Source organism: Colossoma macropomum, unplaced genomic scaffold (assembly GCF_904425465.1).
Source record: "Colossoma macropomum unplaced genomic scaffold, Colossoma_macropomum, whole genome shotgun sequence".
NCBI classification, from domain to species: domain Eukaryota; kingdom Metazoa; phylum Chordata; class Actinopteri; order Characiformes; family Serrasalmidae; genus Colossoma; species Colossoma macropomum.
The window spans coordinates 12,873,679-12,901,180 of NW_023494794.1; the positions used below are offsets into that span (position 1 = coordinate 12,873,679).

Consider the following 27,502-nt stretch of genomic DNA (forward strand, 5'->3'; position numbering starts at 1 on the left):
ATTTGTAAATCCACTGTCACCTGCTTTTAAGTGAAAAGAGTACAAAGACTATTTTGATGTCTGTAACACATTCCAAAAAATGTGGAATGGGCAGGGGCAATTTAAGACTACATACATTGTAAAATATTGGCAAAAACATCTTAAACATTCCACGGGCAGATGATGGAATCACGCTTGAGTATAATAGAAGTATCCAGGAAAGACTTAGTCCTTTATGAGCAAGGAAGGATTGAGGCTAGGCACTTTGCCAAAACATGCATCAGCAAATAATCCAACAGTTTAAGAACCATGTTCCTCAATAAGCGATTGCAAAGGTTTTAGGTTTTTCACCCTCTATGGTGCATAGTATCATTAAAACAATCATGGAATCCAGAGAAATCTCTGTTCATTAAAAACCATAACTGAATGTTTGTGACCTTTGACCCCTCAGACAGCATTAACACTGAAAGATATACATATTTTGGAGCAACATATGCTGCCCTCTAAATAATGTTTTTCAGGGTCGTTCATGCTAACTTCAATATGATGCAAATGCATGTGTTACAACAGCATGGCTGTATGATCAAATACTGTGGGTGCTAGATTGGCATGCCTGCGGGCCAGACCTGTCTCCCACTGAATACCTGAGAGCACAAAATACGACAACGAAGGTCCAGTAGGAAATAACTTGTATAATGGAAGAATGTCTCAAAATTCTACTTTCAAACCAGATCAGTTGGTGTCTTCAGTTCCCAAACCTTTATTAGGCACTCAGTGTAAATTCATTACATAAAACAAAACTAACTAATTTCGTGTTTTTGTACAGTCCTCCATTTTATAATACAGGTCAAACAAAATTTGCTAATCGCTGCTTCCTATTATTTATAGTATTTCACAGACTGTCCTATTCTTTTTGGTATTTAGATTTGTACATGACCAAATGAAAATAGGTAACTTGAAAGGTGAAAGAAAGCAAAAAAGCATTTTGAAGGAGGATTATCTTCACTTGTGAGATATTAGATTTTAATGATTAGTCTATGATTTTATTGAACATAACCGATTAGTTCGTATTGGTTAAACAGATTACACACTAAATAAAATTTCTTGATATTTCATACTCTTTGGGGGAAAATGTATATGGGAACACAGTAGATGCTGTGGCAGGTAGAAATTGCATAAACATAGTTCAAATACTGTAACTCCTGTAGAAAGTGGAGACAAGGCCTTCTGGCATTCTGCGGTTAACATGCCAGTTCCAGCTATGCTTCATCAACAAGAATGCAGTGCACAGCTCGTGGAGGCATTGAGAAGTCTGTTGGGATCCAGCCTGCTTACCCTGACCTGCGTGTATGTGCCTGTAGCCTGCAACAGCTGTTGCAGCCATAAAAAAAGCTGTGCATAATACATTATCTGAAATCTGAGCTCTCTGTGTCAAGTTCGGGCCTTTCCTTCGGCTTTCCATAACTTCGAATGCACCTTATCATGGACGTCATGTAACAGCGCTACTGATATGAAGACTTGAGCACTTCTAATAGTTCTGTTCTTTTGAATCAATGAGTTATTAAACATTAGCAGAAAGAGGCCGTCTCCATAGCCAATGTTGCATTTATTCACAAATTAGATCAGAGCAAGGCTCTGAAACCCATTTCTGAATTTTCTAACTCTTAAAGGAGTTAATTAGTTTAAGCTGGTTGATTGAATCAAGTATGTTAATGGCTAAATATCATATTTACATAATTTTCCCCTACCGCAAATGTTGATCAGCCAAGACATATCTGGTGTCCAAAGTTTGCTTCTTTAGTTATAGTCAGATTTTGGGCCAAACAATCAAATTAAATGAAGGAAAACATAAGTAACATAACATAACATATAACGTAAGTAACGTCATTGAAATACAGTAGGCCTCCAGGACAATCCTAGATTACAGCAATCCATGATCGCTAAATATGAATGACATAATAAACCTGTGAAACACTGTGATTCTTTATTGCTATCAGAACTAAGCTTTTCTTAACTGTGCTCAGGTATTCAGCCTCGTAGGTAAGAAATCCTTTGGATTGTCCCTAATATTATGCACAGTGTGTTCCACAGGGTCATGTAAATCCCACATGCATAGTTTTCAGAAACTCATTGAGTGTTACAACTTGCCACAAAGTGAGAAAAAGATAAAAAATGGTGAAGGGGCAGAGGCATTTCGTTTTTAACGCCCCATGGGATTCAAATCTTGCAGAATGCAGCTTAAATGGCTGAAGCTCACCGCAGATGCAGGGCTTATTTTAGAATCCAAATCGTGTTTGATCTGAACATTATGGTCCCTGATGTTGAAAGTTGTCTCTGTGGATTTCCACTTGATTGAGATATTTCAGTTGCAAAGCCAGATGTTAAGAAGGGGGCAAAGAGATGCGCATATAAGTACATCCATGCTTTGATACCAGACATGGCACTTTGGGGCTGGAGCCAAAAAGCACATATTTTCATGAAATGAGTCCTAAATCTCTCTGTCTCTCTCTTTCTGTGTCTCTCATAGACACACATACAGAGTTTACAGAAATCCAGGGCAACATGCTCAATCAGTGATAATCTTCTCTGGCCAGTGGCAGGAGATATCTCTGACTGAGCTGGAGGCCGGAGGCCAAGGCCAAGCTGCCACTGAATTGGCTCTGACCAGATGACATCCTGGGCCTCTTACGCAAGACACGCCAGCTGCGGCCAGTGCATATCAGGATTTGGCTTTACATAACAAGCCTTAGGTTGCCTTCTTTCTCTCACTTTGTGAGGAAATGCGGAAAAATAATAGGCCGAAGTAGAAAATGTGTAACCACAAGCATACAAGTGGACAAGCAAATGACAATAAGCCAGTGTAATTTCACCTAGATCATGTGTTTTTATTTAATATGACAGCTATGCTGGAGCTGAAGGTAAAAAATAGCTTGTTTTCTTCTTTATCCTATTGAACTGCTAAAGGCAGCTGTTACTATAATATATAGTAAAATAATACGGCTAAATACAGATAGGCCATAAGTATTTACCAAAAGTTCATACGACATAATAATGCACACACATACATATTTCATTCACTCTCTTATCTCAATTTTGCATGCATGACAGTGCTTCAACCTCTTAGATAAGAAATCCTTTGGAGTGTCCCTAATATGATGCTCAGTGTCTTCCACAGTGTCATGGCCTTGAGACTGTAGCCAGGGAATTGTTGCCTGATCTGCACTAAGCCTCAAGTCTAAATCCTGCTCAGACCTCCCACTAATACCTGCTGTGGACCCACATTGGACCTTTAGCACTCTGCTAGGCTGAAGGCCTTGGCCTCGTGTCTGAGAGGGGGATTTTCTGCCCCATCCTTCTGTTTTTGCCCCCCCCTTCTCTCTCTTTCTTGCTATGTGGAAATGTAGAGGACATTCCGGAAAGAATTCTAAGGCTTAATTAATCCATTCAGATTTAAAAGTGCTGAGCTTGCCTCATGCTTGTCTCACAACAGCAAGGGGAGATTTAAAATTAGCCTTTGCTAGGTTCCATATATATATATATATAATTGTAATATTGAATTCCCTAACAAGTTCTCAGGAAGTCATTACCAGGTACTTAACTGTATATATATATATATATATATATATATATATATATATATATATATATATATATATATATATATGTGTGTGTGTATATATACCGATCAGGCATAACATTATGACCACCCCCTTGTTTCTACGCTCATTGTCCATATATATATGGGTGGTGGATCAGACACAGCAGTGCTGCTGGAGTTTTTAAACACTGTGTCCACTCACTATCCACATATTGGTCTACAAAATACTAATTTCATTTCATAGCAAAGTACTAATCGTTATCTTATAAAACAGTGAAACGAAGCTATAAATAATACAAAAATGTTCCCAAATAGCTAGTTTTGATCACTGACTTCTGATACGCTGTTTCAAATATTCTATTTCACATATTTTTTCAACACAATAGCATGAATAACTTCTTAGGCTAAGAAACTGGAGCAAACTAAGATGTTTACATGAAGGAAGTGTATAAAGGACTGTAAAAGACTAGTGTCTTTATAGTCTGCATAGTCTGACCTAAAGGGAAATTTTAATGATTTTTCCAAAATTTCTGCATGTAGTTCACAGTGGTTTGAGGTGAAAGCACTTACTGAAACTTACTGACTCGTGTTTCTTTAGAGTGGGGATGGGAATCAGTGATTGCAATGTCCACAACAAATGATGAGTATTAAATTAAAATCAAATAATATTAAACTAAATTGATAAATACCAAACTAGACATAGAATTTTAATTAAATGATACAGAGATACAAAAGATAGAGTTTCAAATGTTTCTTAAAGGTGTGTGTCGAGCTTGACTGTCTAATAAAAGGAATTGAAAAGAATTGAGTTCCACACTTTAGAAGCATTGTAAAAGAAAGTGGTCTCCCCACGTTTTCTCTATTTTAAAGACCTCTATTAGCAGAAGGCCTGTTTATGGGGGTGATATGAATTTTCTTTTTTGTTTTTGTTAGGATCTGTGCTGTTGAATTTTGTATGAGCTGTGCAAGATACATTTTTCATATATAATAAAATGAGAAAAACAGAATTACTTTTCTTTGGATACTATTTTGCTTTGCAATGCCCTGTATGTACCACTTTGGATTAAAAAAAATAAAAATACAATAGTGTCCCAGGCTTTAGGCAGCATTTTCATAACCATTTCATGTAATAACTTTCTGTAAGGCATTAAACTCTTCAGACATCTGGTTTCTATCACCACTACTGTGCACAATTCTTTAAGGTTCAGTTCGGTTAGTTTCTCTAGAACACAGCCAGTCAAATCAAGTCAAAGTTTATTTATATAGTGCTTTTTACTACAGGCGTGGTCACAAAGCAGCTTTACAGAAAACCTGGGTCCAAGCCCCCATGAGTAAGCCAAGGGTAACAGTGGCAAGAAAAACTCCCTAAGAACAAGAGGAAGCAACCTTGAGAGGAACTAAAACTTAAAAGGGGAAAGCATTCTCCTCTGGTCAACACCGGATAGCAAGACAAAAGCACAAGAGCAAAATATATATATAATAGGATGAGATTTTACAATACATATAAAATATTGAATCTAGAGAAAAGGAAAAAAGAAACCACCCTGTCATTAGACTGAACTATTTAGATTAACCAATGATAACCAATGACTACTGTTAGAGGCCCATCAGAGTAACAATGAGACAATAGACCTATGAAAATCAGTTAGTATTACCAGTAACTAAAACACTAAAATCAGTGACTACTGTTAGGAGCATGACACATTGAAAAACCATGAACATCAGTGACTACATTTCACATGAAACAACACTGAAAGACTTTGTTGACGTCTTAATACTTTAATTATTCCCAAAACGGGAAAAAAACAAAAAAATCCAGTGGAATTCCCTTTTAACTACAGTGTGAAATGCCCCCTTCATGACGCACCAATTTTTGCACGAGTGGGTTTCCCCCATTTGAAAATATCAGGGTTCCTTTTTTCACTTCCATCTTCATATTTTATGACGTGTAATTCTGACAAAATACTTAACATGAAAGATGTCTACTCTTCCCTTCAAAAGTACTGCCCTTTTGCCTTTTGTCACTCATGACTGTTTTGGAGTCATTAAGCTGTCATCACATGCAGAAAGTGCCACAAAATGTTGCAAAACCTCCGTAATCTTAGGTCAACTAAAATGGACCATGACAATTGAACCACACTTTTCACAAGATCACATCAGTTAGACTAGCAGTCTTACTTAGACCAATAGCAAACCACTTCGCGCAGCTCCAGCTTGCCTATATTTCTGGAGCCAAATACTCATGCCACAGTTTCATTAAAGTTCCCTTGCTTCCCAGGAAAGAGCAAGTCACTGGAAGGTCACTGTATGGGTTCCAAGGCTTAGACAAACAGCCCTTATTATTGTTTTATTTGGCCCATGGAACGAGAGAACTGCAGAAGCCTATATATACAGCTACATTAGAGCTGTGGACTTCAGAAGCAGACATTGAGACTTTTTTTTCATTGTCACTTATACGCAGAGGCTGGATTCATGTAGTTATGGCAAGCCAGCTCTATTCTACCTGCCCCTAAAGTGTTGGCACTTTTTGAATTCCACCCACCAACAAAAGTAATTAACTTTTCCGCACATGTGCAATTCCCCCGAAATAGAGCAGGAGGCTTGTGGTAAATCTCCACAGTTACCAGGCAGTGAAGTAAGTAAGGAGCATAATTTGTGGAGAGTAAAATATTTGGGATGGCTTTGGGTTCCTCCCAGCTGGGGAGAACAGTTGAGAGCTTTCTTCGTTGTGGGGGCAAAACTGGGCAAAAGTCCAGACTGTTTTCGCTGGCTGGCAGTGGCTTATCACAAGTACTATCTCATTAGGAATTTGCCAGCATTCCAACTGAACAAGAAGCAGAATGTACATCTGTATCACAGCCCTATCAAAGTGCAACATTCCACCATTGAAACCAATGTTCAACAAGATTTCTACCTGCTTTGGAGGTCTACAAACGGCCTTGAGCAAAAACGGTTTAGTTCAGATATAAACAATTTGTTGAACAGGGTTGGAAAAGTTCAGAGAAACCATACTTAAGTGTGTAGTATGTGTAGTCTCTCAAAATCTTAATTTATAGTAGAGGTATGGAGCCAAAAAAAAGAGTCCTAAACACTTATGTCATAGTTTCATTAAAGAAGACTAAAGATGTGCACATTCCAAAAGTTATTCAAGAATTAGTAGCTAGTAGTAGGTGGTTCTTTGCCACATTAAGCAAAAAAATGCACAGATTCTCTGGGGACAGAAGAATCTCAGAAGTCTGGCTTGCAAAACTAACGTCACCCAGACTAGCTAGCCTGCCTTAAGTTTTTTAACCAACTTTTAAATGTTAATAAAAATTAAGAACAGTTAAACACTAATTACACCCCAGTGTGACTTGATTCATTCTTGCTCCTCATCTTCCTTCCTGGAACTGAGCTACACTAGACCCACTAGTTTGTTAAGTCATAAAAGAAATATTATGCTAGCAGGTAGTGTGTATTGTGGTGACTAATTGGCATTACTGTCCCTGTACAAATACAAATTAGCATTATTTGTATTTTATTTTACATTGATATGAGTTTGACTGATGCTTTAAAAAATAACAAAATATACACAAATTCAACTCATTGGCAGGAGGAAAAGAGAAAACTCAAATATTTTGAGATTTGCAGTAAGGATTTTGAAGTGTCTAAATGAAAATGTTAAAGTAAATAGTAAAAAAAGTATGTTTTCTTACCTCTGGAAATTGTAATTAAATACAAGTATTCAATTTCAGAAACACCTGAGAAAAGTACAAAACGTCCAAAATAACACTTAAAAACAAGTTCACCACTTATGAAAGTATTTTCCACTCCTACATTAAGATTGCAATAAGGCTGACAAAAATTCAATGAATAAGACGAAACAGATTGGTTTTATCTGGTACTGAGCCTGAAAGGTCAACATTAAAATGTATCTCAGTGATCATGGCACTTCAGGCATGCGACACGCTCCGGACGAAATTCAAGCCACAACACAACCGCTTTGATCTCTTTTATAGACAGTGGCAAGCCACCACATATGCCAAGTGAAGTATCTGCTCAGTTCAAAAGCAGTTGAAGATTGGTTTTCTCTTCACTTCAACCAGAGATACCTTGAATGGTAAATCATGGAAAATTACCCCACACAAAACTTCTCCAAGAAAACAACTGTGAGCAGGAAAGAAAATTTGACCATTTTGGGCTTGTACTTTAATAGTTGTAAGGAGTAAACAAAAATGAAAAATTTAATTGCTTATTGCAAATATTTATATGGCAAAAAATTCTTAGATAAACGTTCATGCTTGTGACAGGCCTAGCCATTGAACAAACTGCAGTGAAATGTTACCCAACATTGAAAATTTCTTTGTGGATGTGGTCCATATTTTTTAAAAAGTGTTTTTATTTATTTGATGTTGGGAACTGATGGAAACGCAGCCTTATTCTCCACATTTCTGGTGATATTTAATTTTTTTTGTGGATGAGCACCATATTCAGTCAAGAGAAATTTCAGAAGCTTAAGAACTGACAGTAGGAAAAGGGGCCTCCAAAGGCCAGTTCCGAACATTTGCCTTAGGGACTTCATGTACAACACTCCTCTAGACACAGTAGGATATCTTTCATTCCAGAATCACCCCCCAAGTGCATAAGGACACACCCTGCCTCTGCTGGCACTCTAAAACCCAATACAGGAATGAATCTATGGCCTATATATCTTCTCCTGACTTTTTTCTCCCATAATTATTCTGAGAAGTAAGGCGTTTGTCAAAGCTAAGTCATGTTACTTGAATTGCGTGTGCTAACCATTTGACATGTGCTAATGACTACAGTAGAACCGGTCATTGGATTGAAATTGACTGATAGTAAATGTCTGTGGGCAGATGTCTCATCAAAGAAAAAATCACTTTGCTTTTCTGAAGGCTTGAGGCTAAATCATAAGTGGAAGATCAATTGTGGCATCGTATTAGTAAAATAAGTTTTAAATGTAATGAGTTTTAAAGAGTTATAATGAGTGAATCTGTCTTGAAGTCATTATTATAATGGAATATGCTATATGAAACAAGTCGTCCCAGGGTGTTTTTTTTTTTTGGTGCAGGCAAGGCATTCATGACTTGACAAACATGTTCAGATGTTTAGGGAACTTCTACAAGGCAGCAAATCATGCATTAATTTCATATACAATAGATCTCTATTAAAAACCACTGGACTGTAAGCCTTGTAAGGAAACAAACTGCAATCAGAGTGCTCAAACCGGTGTTTTTCCTGGCTGGCGCTGACTTATCTAAGGTATTATCTCAACGTTCCACCTGAACAGTAAGTGGAAAATGCATCTGCATCACCTCATTGTCAAACATTCCAGTAGTCTGAGAATCTGTTCAGCAAGGTTTCCAACTGCACTGGAAGTCACTACATTATAGATGGTTCACTATATTAGATATACAAAAGGTAATGGGCCGCCAACCTAATTTAGATGGTCAGGCAATTAATAGCAAAATTCACTGCATTTAGAACCAAACTCCAGCACCCCTTCCACGCAGGGCAGGCTTGAGCCTCTGGCTGTTTGCCCTCAGACAGTACAAATGGCCTAACTAAGTTCTTGTTATTGTAAAAACTGATTTAAGCAAGGTTCTGTGGATCTCAAACAGAGTTATAGCTCACTGATTCATAGTAATTAGATAGCATAGAGATGAAAGTCACATTCTCTTATTTCTCACTGGAGAGTTCAAATCCCTGCTCAGATATTAACGCTAATATTTTAGACTGTTTTGGGCAGTGATGGGGTTGTTATTCAAAAAAGTAATGCATCACAAATTGCTAATTACTTCTCTTAAACTGTAATGAGATTATGTATTCCTTCCCCAAGTCATTACATTACTTCTGCATCAAACTCTAAAATCCATACAAATCAGTTCCAACTGAAAAGCTAGAAGGGAAAATACAATATTTATGTAGAAAGAAATATTCAATCATGGTAAGCTAAATTTAAAATGCAGGTCACTACAGTTTTAAACATTAATGATTAACTGATGCTATTTGAAAACTAACCAGTAGACACAGCCTTGGAATAAAATCTTTATGGATAAAATGTTAAGCATATAGAGCTGTTCTTAAATTTGAGTCAGGTCTGTTTAGATGTGGTTAGGGCTTTCTTTTCTTTAGCATGGGGATCTTCATCCATCAGTTTCATATTAGTGTGATTAGATGCTTTCAAATTATTCACTGAGTTTACATCTCTTTCCGTGCTCACATTTTGCTGGGCAATATGAGAAGCACAAGTAACGAAATTCTTCTTAAGCCAGAAACTGTAACATGAACAAAAATGTAAACTGTAATATACCACAATACTTCATCACAGGAAAAGGTAATCTCAATACTGTAACATTACTTTGTACCATGTTACCCAAACACTGCCCTTGGGAAACACTCTTAACACTACATTTACTCTGAAGCATGGTAAGAGAAGGCAATATGTTGTCAATTATTTTTACTTTCACTTACGTGCAGTTTTGCTTTTTTTTGCCTAAGACCCTGTCCCCAGAAATGTCTTTTTGGCCTGTGCAGGTCTGCTTCCATAGCTGATGGCCACTGAATAACCTTCTAGCTACATAGTGCACTTAAAGAAGTACTCCAGCATTTTTAACCTAATCTGCCACATGCATATGATCAATTACTATGGACAATAATTTCTCTGTACTTCAAAAAGTATAGCACAGACTTTTTTTTATTTATTATGTACAAAGAAATATATTGTCCACAGTAATCACTGCTTGCTAAAGATGCAGTATATATGTATAGATGCAAAGTATTATATACACAGAAAAAGGGTCCTGTCCAGATAAAAGTTAGTCTCCCAAGAAACAAAAATCTCAGGCCTGGTTCTACAGAGGTGCAAAAGCATGCACTGCACCCTCAGTTTGAGTTTGTGCAACCTCAGTTGAGCTTTGGGGAGAAAGCATTTAAACAGCCTGCCTAACACATATCTAAGGCTGGTGCCACTGCATGCAGGTATGTAGAATGGCTTTGGTAGTGTAGTAGACTAACCAATCTACATTGTGTTAAAATATCTGAAAAACCATGAAACATTTTTGTGATCACTGCAAATGGTGTATCATGCTACAGTTAGCATCATCTATCATTAGCATACTGGATGATTGCTAATGTTGGGCAATTAATTAGTAGGCTTACTGTCACTGACATACAGCGCTTTGTTACATGGAATAAATTGAATACCATTTTAATATCCCAAAGGCATCCATGCTATTATGTATGTAAGTATTATCATGTTGTTTCTGCAAAGCACCAGTGTTCCATAACACCCCTGGAGTTCACAGACTTTTAATTTTTGGTTATTTAATGATGAGCAAACAACAGCTATGCATTTTATTACATTTTTGAATAATCACACACTTTCGTCCTGTGCATCTCCATTTATTTCTCATGCACCCTCAGTGGTTGTGTTCTGGAACTGGGCAGGGGTAAATGTACCCTCAATAATACAACATGGTCAAAAAAGAGATCTCCTTAAAATCTCTGTAGTTTCTCCTAGACAACAATAAGATCAGATGGGAAGACAAAGGAGACTTTTGCTTAAGTGTCCTGCTGCACACATATTTCTCCTGAGCAAAAGACCCCAGGAATCTCATGTTTCTTCTCTTGATTTTTAGTAGAAATCTCAATAGAGTCACATATTTGCAAAGATAATAATGCTCAAGTTTTTCTGCAAATAAACTAAAGTCAGGAACTTTACCATTTCTCATCCAAGATGAAGAATCATCTCAGTTTTGTTGTTGTGAGTGACTATAACTTTTATCTTGGCCAAAAGTTTCTCATGTCTCATGGCATTTTAAGAGAATTACCATTAATTCTCCTGAGCCATCAAAGAGAAACTTTTAAACAACAAAGGTTTCCTCTGGTTATGGTCCAACTGTGTGCTTTAAATGAGTTTAAAAGTTAAACTACATTTACTTTCCCAGGGAAAGAAGCATATTTATAACAGTGACACTCTGAAAGTTAGTGTTTTTAGCAGATTACACTCAAAATAAAGTTTAATCAAATCACATTTACTGGTGTTGTACATTTAAAAGTCTATATGCAAAATCCAAATCCAGATGTGACAATATATTGGGGACAGAATGGAGGAAAATTTGGGAAAGTGAAGGAAAATTTTATAGCTCAATTGTTGCTCTTTTATGGCTCAAGAGGTTTAATGGTGATTCTAAAATTCCTTAGGATTAGACAAAAAGCATGAGAGTTTAGCTACAGATAAACAGTACCCTGGTGAATCTAAGCACACAGACATTTAAAGCTTCTAAAAGACATTCTATATTTTACTTGAAGCTTGTGACAGACAAAAGCACATATATTGTACCTTGTAACAGATTCACAGTGACTCTTTCAGTAGAGGGGCCTGGTGTAGTGTTGCTGGTGCTGTTTTCTTTTTTGAACTATGACTAGGGGGCCTCTTGTATTAACAGTTAGTGATGTATCAAGGACTTACAGAGGGCCTAGCGTGTATTTTTTCCTTCTGATTGGTAATCATAACATGTTTGGTTGATTCCTGTGTCACTTCGTAATTATGCTGATGGTTAATCTAGCACATCAGGCCTTTTCTCTTCAACTGCTTAGGTCCTAACCAATAGAAGAGATCGCTGAGCTGTATCTACCTAGATACTACAGGAAAAAAATCCTTTGTGGTCTATAGGAGAAACTACAGATATATTTTGGAGATCTTTTTTTTTTTTTTGTGAGTAGCCTATTGCTGCAAAGCAAACCTTTCTGATGTAACAAATTTTAACACACAGTGTGCAAAGTGAAACAGCAATCCTGCCAGTCCAAAGCCTAAGATAAACAGTGGGGAGGGGGAAGGGGAGGGTGTTTGGTGCTGCTGGATAAATGTGAATGTGAATGTGACTGTGAGAGAGAGAGAGAGACATAGAGAGAGAGAGAGAGAGAGAGAGAGCACATCTGGAATGTTTTCTGTTGTCAGCACTCTTTGAGCTCTTCAAGCAAATCAAACATCTATCCATGTGGACACGCGCACACACACACACACTAACATTTCTAGTGTTAGCAGTTAGCATTAGTTAGTGTTCTTGCTTCAAACAAAATGGTCACTAGTGTGCACTTTTTTTCTTTTTCAACTCGTTATGTTCTTTTCTGTTCCCGTGAACAGCCTGAGTTTTCATATTTAAAGCCCAGGCTTTGGCCATTAATTGCAACATGGAGCTCGGGGGCTGAGGCCTGGCTCCAGCCCAAGTCACAAAATGTACTTGAACTAATTCCAGCTGAAGTTAATACAGGCTGGCTAGGATTTATCTGCTTCTCAGATTGCCTTGCATACAACAGAACTGTTTGAGGGGGAAGTGCTGCAATACTCTGTCACAGACCGTCCTCCAGCTTACAATTGCCTGTATACACAAGCACGATAATATTTACTTTACCACCGGCTCAACTTAGACAGAGAGGTGAGAATTTTTTGAAGGATTCTGGGCCCATGGACAATAAAATCCATTTAGATAATGTTCGATTTGGCTAGTATGCAAACATTTAGAGCAGGCTGCTAATAAAATAGAGCAGGGCATAAAAAAATGTAATCATATTAATCACGTTTACAAGGGTCAGGCTGTTTTATATCTGTATATATCTGTATCATTTCAAATTCTAAATATGACCAGTGGGCAGGACAGACCGCAGCATGATAAAACAAAGGCAAATACTATGACAGTAACAGTGAAGCCTCTGTGATCAGTGTCTGTGATTTGTGACACTGGCTTTTCTGAGTGATTTTACAAACAAAATATGCTGCTTTTGGAGTTGTTTTTGCTAAGCACTTTATAGACAGCTGCCCACATGGTGTTTATTGATCACGCATTAGCCTTAATGGATTGCATAAACTCTTACAAGCTCTGTGAATTGCATCATGCTGCTGATGACGTGTTCTAGGAAGAACTGTCTATCATTCCTGATTTTACATCCCTCTTTGCTTTTTTCATTCGCCTCTCTTTGAATATTTGCTCTGTATTAACACCCCCTCTAATATGTTTTTTTTTTTCATATCATAACTGCTGTAATTTTAGGAACATTGGTGAGGGATCTTGCGTGACTGATAGAGAGAATGAATATGAATGATGTGACATGGAGAAAGGCTGAAGATGAATGCTGGAAGATTAGGAATAAAGTAAGAGATAGGCTAGTAGACTCAGGCCATGGTCTTGGTCATGGATGCTGCATTTAAACAACAGAAGCAGATTCATCAATCAGCTTCTGCTGTTTGATGAACTGCTCCACTAATTTGCATTTACATACATTTGCAACTGATACTAATAATTTGCCCTAATATGTCATGAAACAAACCTTAACTTACATAACATACATAACATTCCTTACTAACATAATCTAACACTGTACTTTAACATTTGCCTTTGTTTTGAGACCAAGACTTTTGTGCGGACATGATAAACTGAGCTGAATCTGTGAAGTGACCTTGGCGATGAACCCAAACAGTGTCCTCTAAATGTGTGGGAAAAAGATTTTCTTCTCCGAAATCCCTCATAATTATGTTTGAGGCCCCAGTCTGGAGCAGCCGATGGCACATAATGTTTATTACTGTATCTTCTCAATGGGCCGTGCTTTAGTCACCCCACCACCCCCTCTGTGTCCATATATATGAAGGTGTATATATTTTGGGTACATAGGGGAAGGGAGGGGTGTAGGCTAAAACGTAATAAGTACAGTATGAAAAGAGAAAAAGGCAAGAAATGCACTGCTTTCTTTCTCTGTGTTTTTAGGCTTAGCAGAGGGCTCCTGTCAGATTGATTTATATTGAGGATGGGATGATGGGGGGAAGATGGGGGGGTATTCCATGTGCAGATCATTCACTGATGTTTAATTTAGCAATCTGGGTCATAAGCATCCTGCTGTTCGCTCTTTGTCCATGCCAGAGACTTAGTCCTCACAGGGCTATGACAGTTGTCCTCAATACCCTATACATCTCTTTGCCCCATTTCAATGAAGCTCTTTGCAATGGGGGAGAGAGAAGGAGAGAAAGCGAGGGAGAGCAAGAGAGAGAAAGAGAGAGAGAGAGAATCCCTAAGAGGATTTGGGTCTGAAAGGGGAGGCTTTTTCTGCTTACTAATACTGCATCTGCGAGTGGGCACAAGTGCATCTGCACCATCACGACTGCAGCATGAGCGAAGAGCTTACGTGGGCGGTGGGTCGAAGAGGCTGCTCGATATTAACATTTTGTGTGTCACAAAGAGGGGGCGTGATGATATTGCGCTGTTGTACTTAAAAGCAGAGGACAAATATGGCAATCATGCATTTAGTGTACTCAGTAATAGGTGCATCTGTTTGTAAATGAACACTACACGAAGGGGGAAACAATTAATAAAACAACACAAGATATAATAGAGAGGTTAATGAAGCTTGAACAGTTATGGCAAAAAATGCAGGCTGTGTGCTCAAATGCAGTATACAGAGGTTTAGGATGACACAACTTCATGTCTTACACTCAAACTAACAGATAACTAATTCTTGGGTTATGTCTTGGACTGTTACAAATGATAATACAACTTATATAAACTCACTGAACAAAGAGACCTTTTGTTTTCCTAAAACTTCCTTAAATGTGTCATTTTTAATGTAATAAAGCTTCACCAAATCCTGGCTACGGCAAAAAAGAAGAACTAATTAAATTTAAAGACTTAAGCTTCTCCCAAAACGAAAATCCAACTCAAGCAGCCTAAGTTGCCAGTCAAAGCTCGAAATCTGTACATACCTTACTAAATCCAATGGTGAGAAATGCTAGCACAACAATAAAATGTTTGTGGGAATTTCTATCATTGTTCAACCAGTACTGTATAGCTCATGTGATTTAATGAGTCAACAACATACTAGCAGTATTGTTTACTGTGCTTCTGTGAAGTCACAACTTCTCTTACTCTAGGTACTACTCTTTTTTCACTGTCCTTTTGTCATGTTACGGCATGGTTACCATGGTTCCCATTTTGAACTTCCTTGAAACTTTGACAACCAGGCTACTATTACAGAGGAAAAAAAAACAGATTCAGTCATGAGCACTGTGACCATTTTCTAGTGTTTTAAGCAAATTTCAGCATTATGCTGGTCCAAAACATTTGTAGGCACCTTTTTTAAGTTTTATGTATTTTAGGAGAAGGGAACTACAGGAGCAAAGGTTCCATTTGTGTCAAGGAAGACGTCATTTAACATGAATAAAATGAACTGTGCTTCACTTACAAATGAGCATCATGATGAGGCAACATGTCATTCTGTAGTTGCTGTCATGCCCATATTAGAAAGTCTATTTTCTCTAAGAAACAAATGAATGACGAAAATCTCTAATGTTGTGTCCTGTGATGAACAAAATTGCTCCAAACCAGTTACGTTTGACTTGTGTACATCTTTCCCCAGAGTGTCACTGGATCATCTGAATTAGGTCATGCTACAAGAACGTTAACGCTCTGAACACACTGTTATGACGTTGAGTGAGTAAGTCATGTAGCAAAAGACTTATTTCGGCTCCTTAATGACTTAGTAATTCAGTGGATCCTGCAAAGTTCAGATGGAAAATTATTTATTATTTTGTGCCATAAGTTTCAAATAAAATGATGAAAATCACAAACAAAATGTTAAGTATCAAAATGTCCAAAATATGCTGTAAGTACAAACAATGAAAATTAAATTAAAACTATTTTTTTAAGCAGATTACTACACATTTTAACTCTTTCTATTATAAATTTTTAAATTCTTTTTTCCAGACTTTTATTTTTTCCTATTTGCTGTGAGGCAGTCATGTTTAACCACTACTAAGGGAATGAAGTTGACATGTCATGGTTGGCTGTTACATTCTGGGGGTTATGAAAGCTGTTTTATTAGTCTTTTCTTGTTTCTGCCCTAAGATGTCTCTGTGTTAGTCACTGAAATCAGCTTTCTGTCTCAGCACACTAATTAACACTTAAAAACTGGCCCCAGGACGTTTTTTTAGCACAGTTAGGCCTCTTTTCCACTGTTGAGCCAAATGGCTCTGTGGGCCGTTCTGTGCTGGTCCAGGTTTGTGAGACAAGTTACAATTTCTTTTTACATTTATTGTGCCGCTAAATCAGGAACAGGAAATAACTATTATAATAACTAATAACTAAATAAATTAACTGCTAACAGGCTAATACCTAGGCATACACCACCCACCACAAAACAAGTTTGATTCCGTCTGTCACTCCAACACCAGTTTCTTGGTGTGCCGAGAGACTGTTCAGAGTGACAGATGAAATCAAATGTGTTTTGTGGTGGGTGGTGTGTTCCTTCATAGCAGACACTAACCCACACAAACTACCCCACATCCCGACACAGAATAACATGCACAACAAATCAGCACCTCAATAAGCTAACAACAACTTATGTCTCTAATACCGCAACGACTGTGCTTCCCAAGAGCCTCCTGGCATGACAGCTCTGCACGGCCATGCCTCCCGCAATCCCATGGCAAAGCAAGCCAGTAGCAGGACGCTACAATATTAATGCATTGAACTAACTTAAGATATATATGCAATTTAGTTCCATTACCAGCATGGCTAGCTTGGTTAGCTCTACAGCAGTGTTTGACTACCCTGCACTTTTTTGTGTTTTCTCTGCTCCCAACACACCTGATCCAACTAATCAGCTCATTAGCAGCCCATTTGAGTTGAAGTGACTGTGTTAAAGCAGGAAAAGCACTAAAATGTGCAGGACAGTGAGTCTCCAGGACCAGTGCTGAGAAACACTGCCCTAGAGGACACTGCTAGGCTAGCTAGTGCAAGCATCTGCAAACTACAGGTAGTACAACTTTGTTCATCCATAAACAACTATGTGCTTCAGTGCCTAAAATAGCATTTATATTGTTGCACACAGATTGACATATAAACATGTGTTACATTAATAACTTAAAAGGAATATGATAAACATTTCTAATAAATGCCAGACATGCCAGTGCAATACTACATCAAAAACATCTCTGCTACACCCACAGCAGCACTCAGTACGACATGTTCCTTCATTCTGGGGGCGGTTCATACTGAGTGGTTACAGGTTCAGAAGACCCGTCTCTCCAAATCAGTTGACCAATAGAGAGTGCACCTGAATGCCCGCTTCTAAAACCTGCCCCCTATTGTTCCAAAAACAAAAAATATCAGTAAATAGAAAAAATCAAAGCAAAAACTGAGAATGAGTGAAAATAAGTAGTAATCTTTTTGAAAAAAAGTGTAACTATTACTTGTATTTGCAAAATATTTTGGACATTTTGATACTTAATATTTAGATTTTTTTATTTAATTTTTTTATTTGAAACATTTTTAACTCCACAAAATTAACTCCATAGAAAATGTCTGTACAGAAAAACGTAGCTATTAGCATTGGAACGTTTATGACAGGGCGCAGCAGCGATTTTCAAAAACGCCAGTCAGTTCTGTCATTGAGAAAACCAGCTTTGACCTGGAGTTCCTAATATGGGCATGACACAGACTACAGAATAACAACTTGCTGAGGTTTGTAGGTCAGTTCATTTGTTCCTGGTGCAGGGAAATCTTCAGCTTGTTTCAAGCAACCAGAAAGAAATAAGAGAAACACTGATCACTCATAATGTTTTTAAAATCATTATATCGAAATATGTTCAGACATGGAAGCCTTTAGCATAGATTCCAGTATTAATAGATTACATAAACATTTATGCTCTATGAACTGAATGGTTGATGTTATGGATCCAGCATATATTGCAATTCCATTAAATCCAATAGTGCTACACATTGATAATACATAAAGCCATTAAATCCTATCTCAAGTTATGTTCTCTTTACTAACATTTAGATTTGAATCTACAGCAATCTTCCTGCTGCACTGGCTGCACTGAACACACTCCCTGCTCACTGTGACATTGTAATCTCCTGAAAGATTTCTTTCTATTTATACGTAGATTATAATGTGTTTCTTCTTTATCTCTCAATTGGATGTAAGGATTGTGCAACTTGGCGTGCCTCACAATTTGTAGCCAGACTAGGAAAAGGGCAAAGGCAGTGTGATAGTGCCCTCTATCGGATGGCCTATTGTACAGCAGAACCGAAGTGCTCGGATAAATACTGTAGCTGTATCATGTATTACACTGTCTGTGTGATTGGGCTGATAACAGCTGTTCTGTCACCCACTGTTAAAACTTGCATTTATCGGCCTAAATCAAGATAAGGCCATAGAAAGTAATATTAGTAACTATACAGTTATGTGTAGTAATGAGGTAGAAGCCATTACTGTTCTTAAGGAGATCTTATACTAGCAAAGTAGAAATACTTAATGAGAAGCAAGCTAGAGTGACAACGCTTCCTGCTGCACGTGGTCAGTGATGTTCTCTTATTGCCTGAGAAAAAGAATGATCATTTCACCTCAGTAGAAACTTATCGGCAAACAAATGATTTGAAGGTATACACTTTTTTTAATGTACATCAGTACTTTTCCTTTGCTGTCTAAAGTGGTGGTGTATGAATTTAAACATATCAGTCATCATACAGTTACGATACACGTGAATCCTTTAGCATCTGGGTAGAACACAGATTTTATCACAGCTTGGCGTTCTAGGCCAAGACACAAGCCTAGAGCTGTTTCTTCCTATAAGCAGTATAAGCATACATACATACATCATCTAAACCGCTTATCCTTCTGGGTCGCGGTGGGGTGCTGGAGCCCATCCCAGCCGCCATTGGGCGGAAGGCAGGACACACCCTGGACAGGTCGCCAGTCCATCGCAGGGCAGACAGACAGACATACACATTCACAATTTAGCAATTGTGCCTGACTGCATGTTTTTGGACTGTGGGAGGAAACCGGAGTACCCGGAGGAAACCCACGCAGACACGGGGAGAATAGGTCACCCTGCCGGGAATCGAACCCAGGCCATTCTCGCTGTGAGGCAACAGCGCTACCCACCGCGCCACCGTGCCGCCCCAGTATAAGCATTTCCCCTAAAATTATATGATAGTTTTTGTTACTTTTAAAGACAACCTGAAATCAAAATGGAACTTTACCTTTGTTAGTTTGTGTTTACCTTGTTATTGTCCATGGTCATATTGAGCACAATTCATCACATGATAAAAGACAAATTTCTTGTTTCACTATAATCATCCATAAAAGCATAATAACTTCGCAAAACAAACAAGAAAAAAATTAAAAAAAAAAACAAAACAAAACAACCATATAAACAACCATACACACAAAAAAAATCTTTTCAGCATTTACCAATTTCTGATTTACAGTTAAAAGCAAGATACTTAAAAAGTAATATTTTTGAAAGAGAATTTCTACTTTTACTAAGTTTAGAAGTTCTCTACTTTGTTCACTCTTGGTGAACTTCATTAAGCTCCTTTAGCTTAAAAAATGTGGAATGTGGCTGGAAAGCCTTAAAGTAAAAAATAGAAATGACACTGAAACAAGGTTTTAATAACATCAATTGTGATAAAATTGTTATTGTACAATGGAAAAGGTTCAAAAACATCACAGAAATGTTCTTTCCCCGAGGCTTTTATACTCAGTCAATAGTTTATTATATAAATATACTTGAGAGAGGGGGTATACTTCTGTTTATATTTTGTTAAGTTTAAAATACTGCATTCAATCAAAGAGAGATATACTTATATTGGGTGATTACACGGTGGAAAGTGAAGATGTTTGGTTAAGCTTTAAAGTGGTGACATCAGTCATGATAGAGGGTGAAAAAAACTGAGATTTCAAGAACATTAGTCTGATCTCTAGTCTGATGCTCAAACTGAATTTTCAAATACTGAATTTTGACCTAACATTAGTTGTTTTGTATACACAAGTTTAAAGAGCAATGCCAAAAATGGCATTACTGAAAAATGTAACAAACACGCAATCTGGCAACCAGTTGTCTGTCCTTTTGACAGCTTATGACTATTCACAAAAGTAGTGTCTGCTTGCCAGTCAGTCTCAGGAAAACGTCTCAGAATAGCGGTCATTGAATTAATACAACCCCTTTTTGAAACAAAAAGCTATTAAAACTGTTGAAGCATGTATTTACTTCAAGATTTTTGCGTAGTTATGTATACCCCACTTATTTATGTATGTGTACACTGTTGTATGTATATTTTTATACACATTTAATGTTGTATATTATGTTTTGCTTTCAATATTAAAAAAAATATATATATGTAATTTTCTACAGCACTGAAATACTGAGCGGACAGACATATTTTAGTTTTTGTGCACTGTCGTGACAAATAGCAAGAATAACAAGTGGATAGTAGCACTGATTTAACTTCCACCAAGAAATTATACATCTGCTTAAACAGAGCTAAATTGTTATATCTGTGGGGTAGTTCTGTTTACAGCTGCTGCTCAGAACTTTGTAAACCATGCCAGCAATTTTTGTAATATTTATGTTTTAAAAAGAAAGTGGAACTAGTATATGTAGTGTGAATTTGATAGACGTTGATTATATTTAGCTATGCTAGCTAGAAGCCATTCCTAACCATAGATATATTCCTAGACAGGGGCATTTTTAATAGCTGCTGGCACCTGCTAGCTAACGTGGAGCAGTCTCTGTGAAACATTTACAGCATGTCAGCGATTTTTTATCAAATGAAAAACAAAACTTTTGTATGTAATGTGAATTTGACAGACAATTTGGGATAATTGCCATTGTTACTGACAGCTTCTAGCTTGCATATCTAAAGATATGTAAATATAAACAAAGTCTATCAAATGCAAACTACATACACTAGTTCCACTTCTTTTTAAAACATGAATATGGCAGAAGGACAGAGACTGCTTGATGTGAGTAGCTGCAGCAGCAGTAAACAGGGCTACCCCACACATACAGCATTCTAGCTTTGTTTAAGTCATCTAGCTAAAACTGTGCTTCTATCCACTTCTTACTCTCAACATTTGCCACAGCAGTGCACGGAAACTAAATATGGCTGTAGCTCAGTGTTTGAGCGCCATGGTACAACAAGATTTTGACATTGTTTCTGTGAAAAGGTCAACTGCACAGGAACATAATCAATGCTAGATCAGAACCATGCAGAGATGGCTCTGTGCTAGACAACCTAGCTAATGTTACTGATTGGGTAGCTTCTTTCCATAAAATGACCTGGCCATGGTTACGTTGCTGTGGTAACAAAGTAGGCGTCAGTAACTGTGTAGCTACAATGATGACAAGAGAAATGGAGGTGCATTATCTTGCCCTCCAAACTCCTCAAAATTCTCTGGCATAAGCATGAATCTTTGACCAAAGATCATATATAAGGTAAACCAAGATAGCGCATGTTCAAGTGAATGCTGTGAAAAGGGGTTCCATTCCTCTCTGCTTATCCTGTGTCCAAGTGGTCCCAGCAAACATACAACATTGTCACAACATTGTTACAATGTTGTCAAAAGGTGGTGCTTTTTACGTTGTCTCAACAAGGTTGTCACAACGTTATCACGACCTCATTATTCAGTAAAGTTGCCAGATGGTATTATAACTACTCATTGGCAACTTATCAAAATTCCATAGTTTCAATCACAAAGGAAGTCCAATTCAGACAGGACTAAATTTACATGGGGTCCTGTCACAGGTGCTCCTCTGAGATTTGATTTCTGTCCGAATCGGCCCTTTCAGTGTTTTGTCACTGCTCCTCTGAGAAAATTACAGGCTGACTGTAATTTTTACATACTGTTTTTCAGTGAGCTCTGTGCTGCTCTGATCATTTCAGTCCAATCTGTGTTTTTCCAGGCAGGTGTTGCCTCGTGCTGGAGAAAAAGGTTTGGTCTCTGAGAGCATGTATCCATCAGAGAATCTCCTCTAGACACTACACAGAGAGCAGAAGTACATTCAATGTTGAATTACGGTTGCATTTTGTTGTTTAACGTTGATGATGGAAAAATAACCGTCATTCATCATTGAACAGATCTGTGTGTTAAATGTCAGTTAACAATGAAATTTTGAAACTAAATTAATGTGAACATAAGATTTATTGTTGAAGTGCGGGAAAGGTGGTGGCATAGAAAAAAATGAATCTGAAAAGGACATGTTGCACAAACTTTCTGTAGCCTTTTGTTTTGTTTAACTCTTGTTTAATATCTATGGATTTTTTTCTATATTCATCAAGGTAAATGGCTAAAGACTAAATGATATGCAATTAAAATAGAAATTGATCATGCTATTCATGTGTTAATAGGACTGAACAACACAAAATAAAGTTTTAAAATAAGTAAATAAATGAATTAAATATAACAGGAGAGCTACAAATATAAATTAACAGAAAAATAATCTTTATAATATAATAATTTATATTTATAGTTTTCCTGTTTAAAACGTCATTATGTCTTTTTTTTGTTTTGGTGGCTTTATTGTACAAATTATTAAACAATCTTGACACTGTTCATGGACCATATCTGTGGAACATTTTTGTGTGTTTGGAGTACTTCGCATTTTGTTGCCACATAGCAACTTCATGGAAACTGCAGTCTGCAGTCTTACAGTGTGAGTAAACCGGTACGTCATTGGCCACTTGTTATCCAGGCTTGAAAAAAATGTTTATTTGAACAAATACGCAAACTGGGGCTAACTGCACAACTTTAAACTGTGTTTACTCAACAGTTCTGAGATTAAAAAAAAAAAAAAGCTGGAGAAGAAAAAAAATGGCAAAGTTTCAGACCAGACACGTGTAGGAAACTGGAAAATACTATTTTCCCACTTGTAAATTCCGCTCTAACGGCCGACAAAGTCATGTTTACAACTGGTAAACTCGGGATTTTAGATGATACACGAGTTTTTCAGATGTGACGTACAACGCGACCTTTCAACTTTTAGACGAATGAAAAACGCCAAACGTGCAGTCAATGTGGAGAAAACAGATCCTATACCTGAGGCACTGCTTTTTCCGTGTAGTCGGCGTAACGGAGTGAAGTCGTATTTACTAGTTAACCATCTGGTATATACACCTTTCCGATGAGCACCCGAACGCAGCATTAAATCTTGCGTCAGCCGCTTTGCCCCGCCCCCGTCTCCTGGGGCAACAGCAGCAGCCTGTGCTGTTTTTCCTAAAATCAGCTCATCAGACAGGGTGTTTAGTCTCAAAATACTCACAAACACCAACAGTCACAAAATGACCACAACTGGAACAACAGATTGTGATATTTGATGGATCCAAATGGGATCTAAATATGTTCTACAGGACACTAGTGGTCTCTAATGGAAACCATTAAGCCAATTCTCATTAGAAAGCAAAACTATCAGATGTTATTCCAGTGGTTTCTAATGGTCCTTTTTTAGCAGGGGAGTCAGTGTTTGTGTAAATGGGCTGTTACAAACGTTTAGTACACATAAACTGCTAATAGGACTTGTAAACAATCAGTAGAGGAGGCGAAATACAAAGCAGCTGCTTTCCTCTCTGCTGTGATAATGTATTACATCAAGACGCTTTTATTCACACTATAAAAGTTATGAGGTCATATGCGTCGCAGACCACCTCCGTGGTTTGAGTGATCTCCAAGACACCTTTGTACTGCGTTCACACCTATATTTAGCACTGTCAACTTTGGGTCACCCAGGATGCATGTTAATGTAAAATGTGAACTGGGCTAAAGATTATGTATCAACACCTCTGATCAAACCGACTTTTTCTTGATATCTTGATTTGGAAGCCATTGATGACTCGTTCACGTTATGCCGAAGGAATGTCAACAATATGGCTGTTGGATGCTTCTTCCGAGTTTTGCGAATACAATTTATGCAACACCCTAACCCAGAGGTGCACAACTCCAGTTCTGAAGGTCTTACCAGTTAATTGCAAGCTTTAGTGGGTGTGTTAGAGTAGGAAACCTCCAAACTGTGCTCCAAGCCAGGAGTTGTCCACCCCTGCTCTAAGTATATTTCTGCAGGAAAAGAGAAAAAAGAGCACAGACTCTTCAGTTTACTTATTAGGCAAAACAACAATGGTAAAAAAGGGCACAGGAGTTCCTTTTTTGTGTGCCTGTCTAAACAAAATGATGATTGTGAACAGAACAAAGAGACAGACTGGTTCTTAAATTGGTTTCGCTTTCAGGTTCTGCAATCTTTCTATATAACTGCTCAAAGTACTTGAGTACAGGTCACTTTTCAGTTCTCTTTGGTGGAAACACCATGGAAAGTTCAGTGTCTTTTTGCACTGTGATTTTACTGTACTTCATGTCTTCTTCTGAAACTACTCATTGGATCACAGAAAAGTGCATACAGGTAAGCTTACCATATATTCTTTAAAATGCTGAAATGCTTTCCTAAATAAAGTGTTCTAGGCAACAAAATGTGTGCGCACACAGGAACTACACAGCAAAGCTTTTGTTAATCTTTGTTGCAATGTTTGATACATTGTTATTACAGAAGCCTGCAATATGCCAAAGAGCTGTGGGCATTCTGTAGGCATCTCAACTTTTACATAAAACACCTTAAATTATACAGGCATAGTTTGTGTTTGTTGCCAGTAAACAAGTTAAAAATAATTCTTATTTACTAAGCTAAAAATCTAACCTCTCTAATCAAAAATACTAGACTATGAATTTTACAAATGAAATTTGCATTTTTCTTAGACTGCTGGTGGTTGTGACTGTAGTGGTTTGGCACTACAGTTTGTGCCAGATGAAGTCCCAGACTCTGTCAAAACTCTTGAATTCAGCTTCAATTATCTACCAGCATTGTACAACTCTACGTTCCAAAGGCTGAAGAGTCTTGTTTTACTGGACCTGACAAGGTTAGAGGTCACTTTAAACCATATTAACTTAAATTTTTGCTGTCAATACAAATGCTATATTTAATATTTTCTTCCCATACAGGTGCAGTATTACTTTCATGTATGAGGATATCTTTCAGCATCAGCCAAACCTTGAGAGTCTTATTTTGGTAGGAAACCCATTGCTGTTCATAGCAGAAAGTGCCTTTTCAGGATCACATGCCCTGAAATACCTCAACCTAGCTCGGTCAAAGATACGCAGTCTAACAGACATCCCTGCTGCCAATCTCATGTTCTTGGAGACTCTGGAACTTGCAGGAAGTGACATTAGTTCCTTGGATGGCCTGAGTAATTTCAATTTGCAACAGATGAAGAGGCTTCTTCTAGGCTTGAATTCTATTGAGAAGATAAGGGCAGCAGATATGGTAGGGCTTCAGAAAGCAAGTGGAATAGAGCTCAGTTTCAAAGGTAACAATCTTGTTGATGTTGAGCCAAATGCTTTTCAAGGGCTGGACATAGACAGTTTGGATTTCAGTGGCTGCTTCAACAAAATGAACACTTCTGTGTTACTGAAGGGACTAGAGGGAATGAAAACCAACAAACTAAATCTAGGGGTATATGAGGACAGCACAAAAGGCTTTGTAACATCTGCTGGGCTCCAATCCTTCTGTAACATATCAGTGGTTGATTTAGACTTTCAGCTCCAACATTTCTGTGATCTCACGGAGACTAGCTTTCAGTGCCTGAAAGGGCTGCAGAAGTTGGACTTCACCAGAGCGCATCTTTCATCATTCCCATCTAATTTGTCCAACCTGTCTACACTGTCTCAGCTGGTGCTGGATGAGAATTCATTTCAAGACATCTGCAACATACATGCGGCAAACTTCCCCATGTTGACTCATTTGTCAATCAGTGGGAATTTGAAGCCTCTGCTCTTTAAGGAGAGCTGTCTGCAACCTCTCTCTCACCTGAAAGAGTTAGATCTTAGCCATAGTAAATTGACTACTGGGGAGTTTTGTTGTAACAAACAACTGTCTGGTCTCAGTGAACTGAAGCTTCTAAATCTTAGTTATAATTACATCAGAGAGCTTCTTCCATTCAATGCCACTCCACAACTACACAATTTAGACTGCAGCCACATGAACTATATCTTAAACAGCTTATCTCCATTTAGCAATCTGCAAAATCTTCAAACACTCAACCTGTCATGGTCAGGAAGTGATCTTTCAAATGTACAACTTTTGAAGGGCTTGAAGAACCTACTAGTGCTCAATTTAAAAGGGAACACCATAAAAGGTGGGGTTCTCGCAAAAGCAGAGACCTTTAATCATGTTCCTCTCTTGGAAAGTCTGGTTTTGTCTGAATGTGGGTTTACAGGCATCAAGGAAAATGTGTTTAAGGGCCTCACAAAGCTCATAAATGTAGACCTGAGCAAAAATCACCTTGCCACACTTTCATTTTCAGCCTTCTACTCACTAAAGCAGATCCAGCTCAACTTTGCCAGAAATGTAGTTGTGAAAGTCTATGTCAAAAGTGTTGAGGATTTAGGGGAAGTAAGTACCATTGATCTGAGCTATAACCCACTGGTTTGCAACTGTACCAACTACCAGTTTATTAACTGGGTTAAAGGAAATGCAAACAAAATGAAACATTTACAAGAGACAGTGTGTGGAACCTCAAACCAGAAGATTATAGATGTTGATTTACAGTGTACAATTTCATATGGATTACTAATTATTTTGCTTACAGCTGCAATTATACTTCCTATTATAATATCCATCTTCTGTTTCATGAGGAAATTTAAATCTGTATCTTACTCAAGATTGTGAAGAAATAAAACAGGTATATTATGCACACCCATCTTGTATCTACATGCATTCTCAACTACGTAAGTGCATTTTGTAGGTTAATAATTACTGACTGCTCATCTGTTGATACACATTTGTCAATCATCCTCTACCCGAGTGGTTCCAAACCCTGGTTGTGGAGGACCCCCTGCCCTGTACATCTTAGTGTTCACTCCTGTAGTTGATATGGTCTATAAGCGCTACACACACCACAATACCACTACCATGTTGGACTCACTACAGTTCTGAGAATGTTCCACCACTCGAATAACATCTGGTGATTTGTGATCCTTTCATGATCTCACATAAATGGAGTCGATAAATTGGGCAGCAAGAGATGTGTAACAGACAGCAATCGTGCACTT

The 27,502-nt window shown here is 37.8% G+C and overlaps 1 protein-coding gene across 1 annotated transcript; it reads left to right on the top strand.

Moving 5' to 3' along the window:
• The first annotated feature begins 24,697 nt into the window (after positions 1 to 24,697).
• On the top strand, positions 24,698 to 27,125 carry cd180 (CD180 molecule). The gene is made up of 3 exons (XM_036580963.1): positions 24,698 to 24,800; positions 25,151 to 25,311; positions 25,394 to 27,125. The coding sequence occupies exons 1-3, from the start codon at positions 24,708 to 24,710 to the stop codon at positions 27,117 to 27,119; spliced, it is 1,980 nt and encodes a 659-aa protein (XP_036436856.1). The 5' UTR covers positions 24,698 to 24,707; the 3' UTR covers positions 27,120 to 27,125.
• The last annotated feature ends 377 nt before the right edge of the window (positions 27,126 to 27,502 follow it).

What these genes read in the sequence shown, in the direction of transcription:
- cd180 (XM_036580963.1), top strand. Translation starts at nt 24,708, where the DNA reads ATGGAAAGTTCAGTGTCTTTTTGCACTGTGATTTTACTGTACTTCATG. An exon ending in TCACAGAAAAGTGCATACAG is followed by an intron (nt 24,801 to 25,150) that starts GTAAGCTTACCA and finishes CATTTTTCTTAG; the next exon opens with ACTGCTGGTGGTTGTGACTG. An exon ending in GTTTTACTGGACCTGACAAG is followed by an intron (nt 25,312 to 25,393) that starts GTTAGAGGTCAC and finishes CTTCCCATACAG; the next exon opens with GTGCAGTATTACTTTCATGT.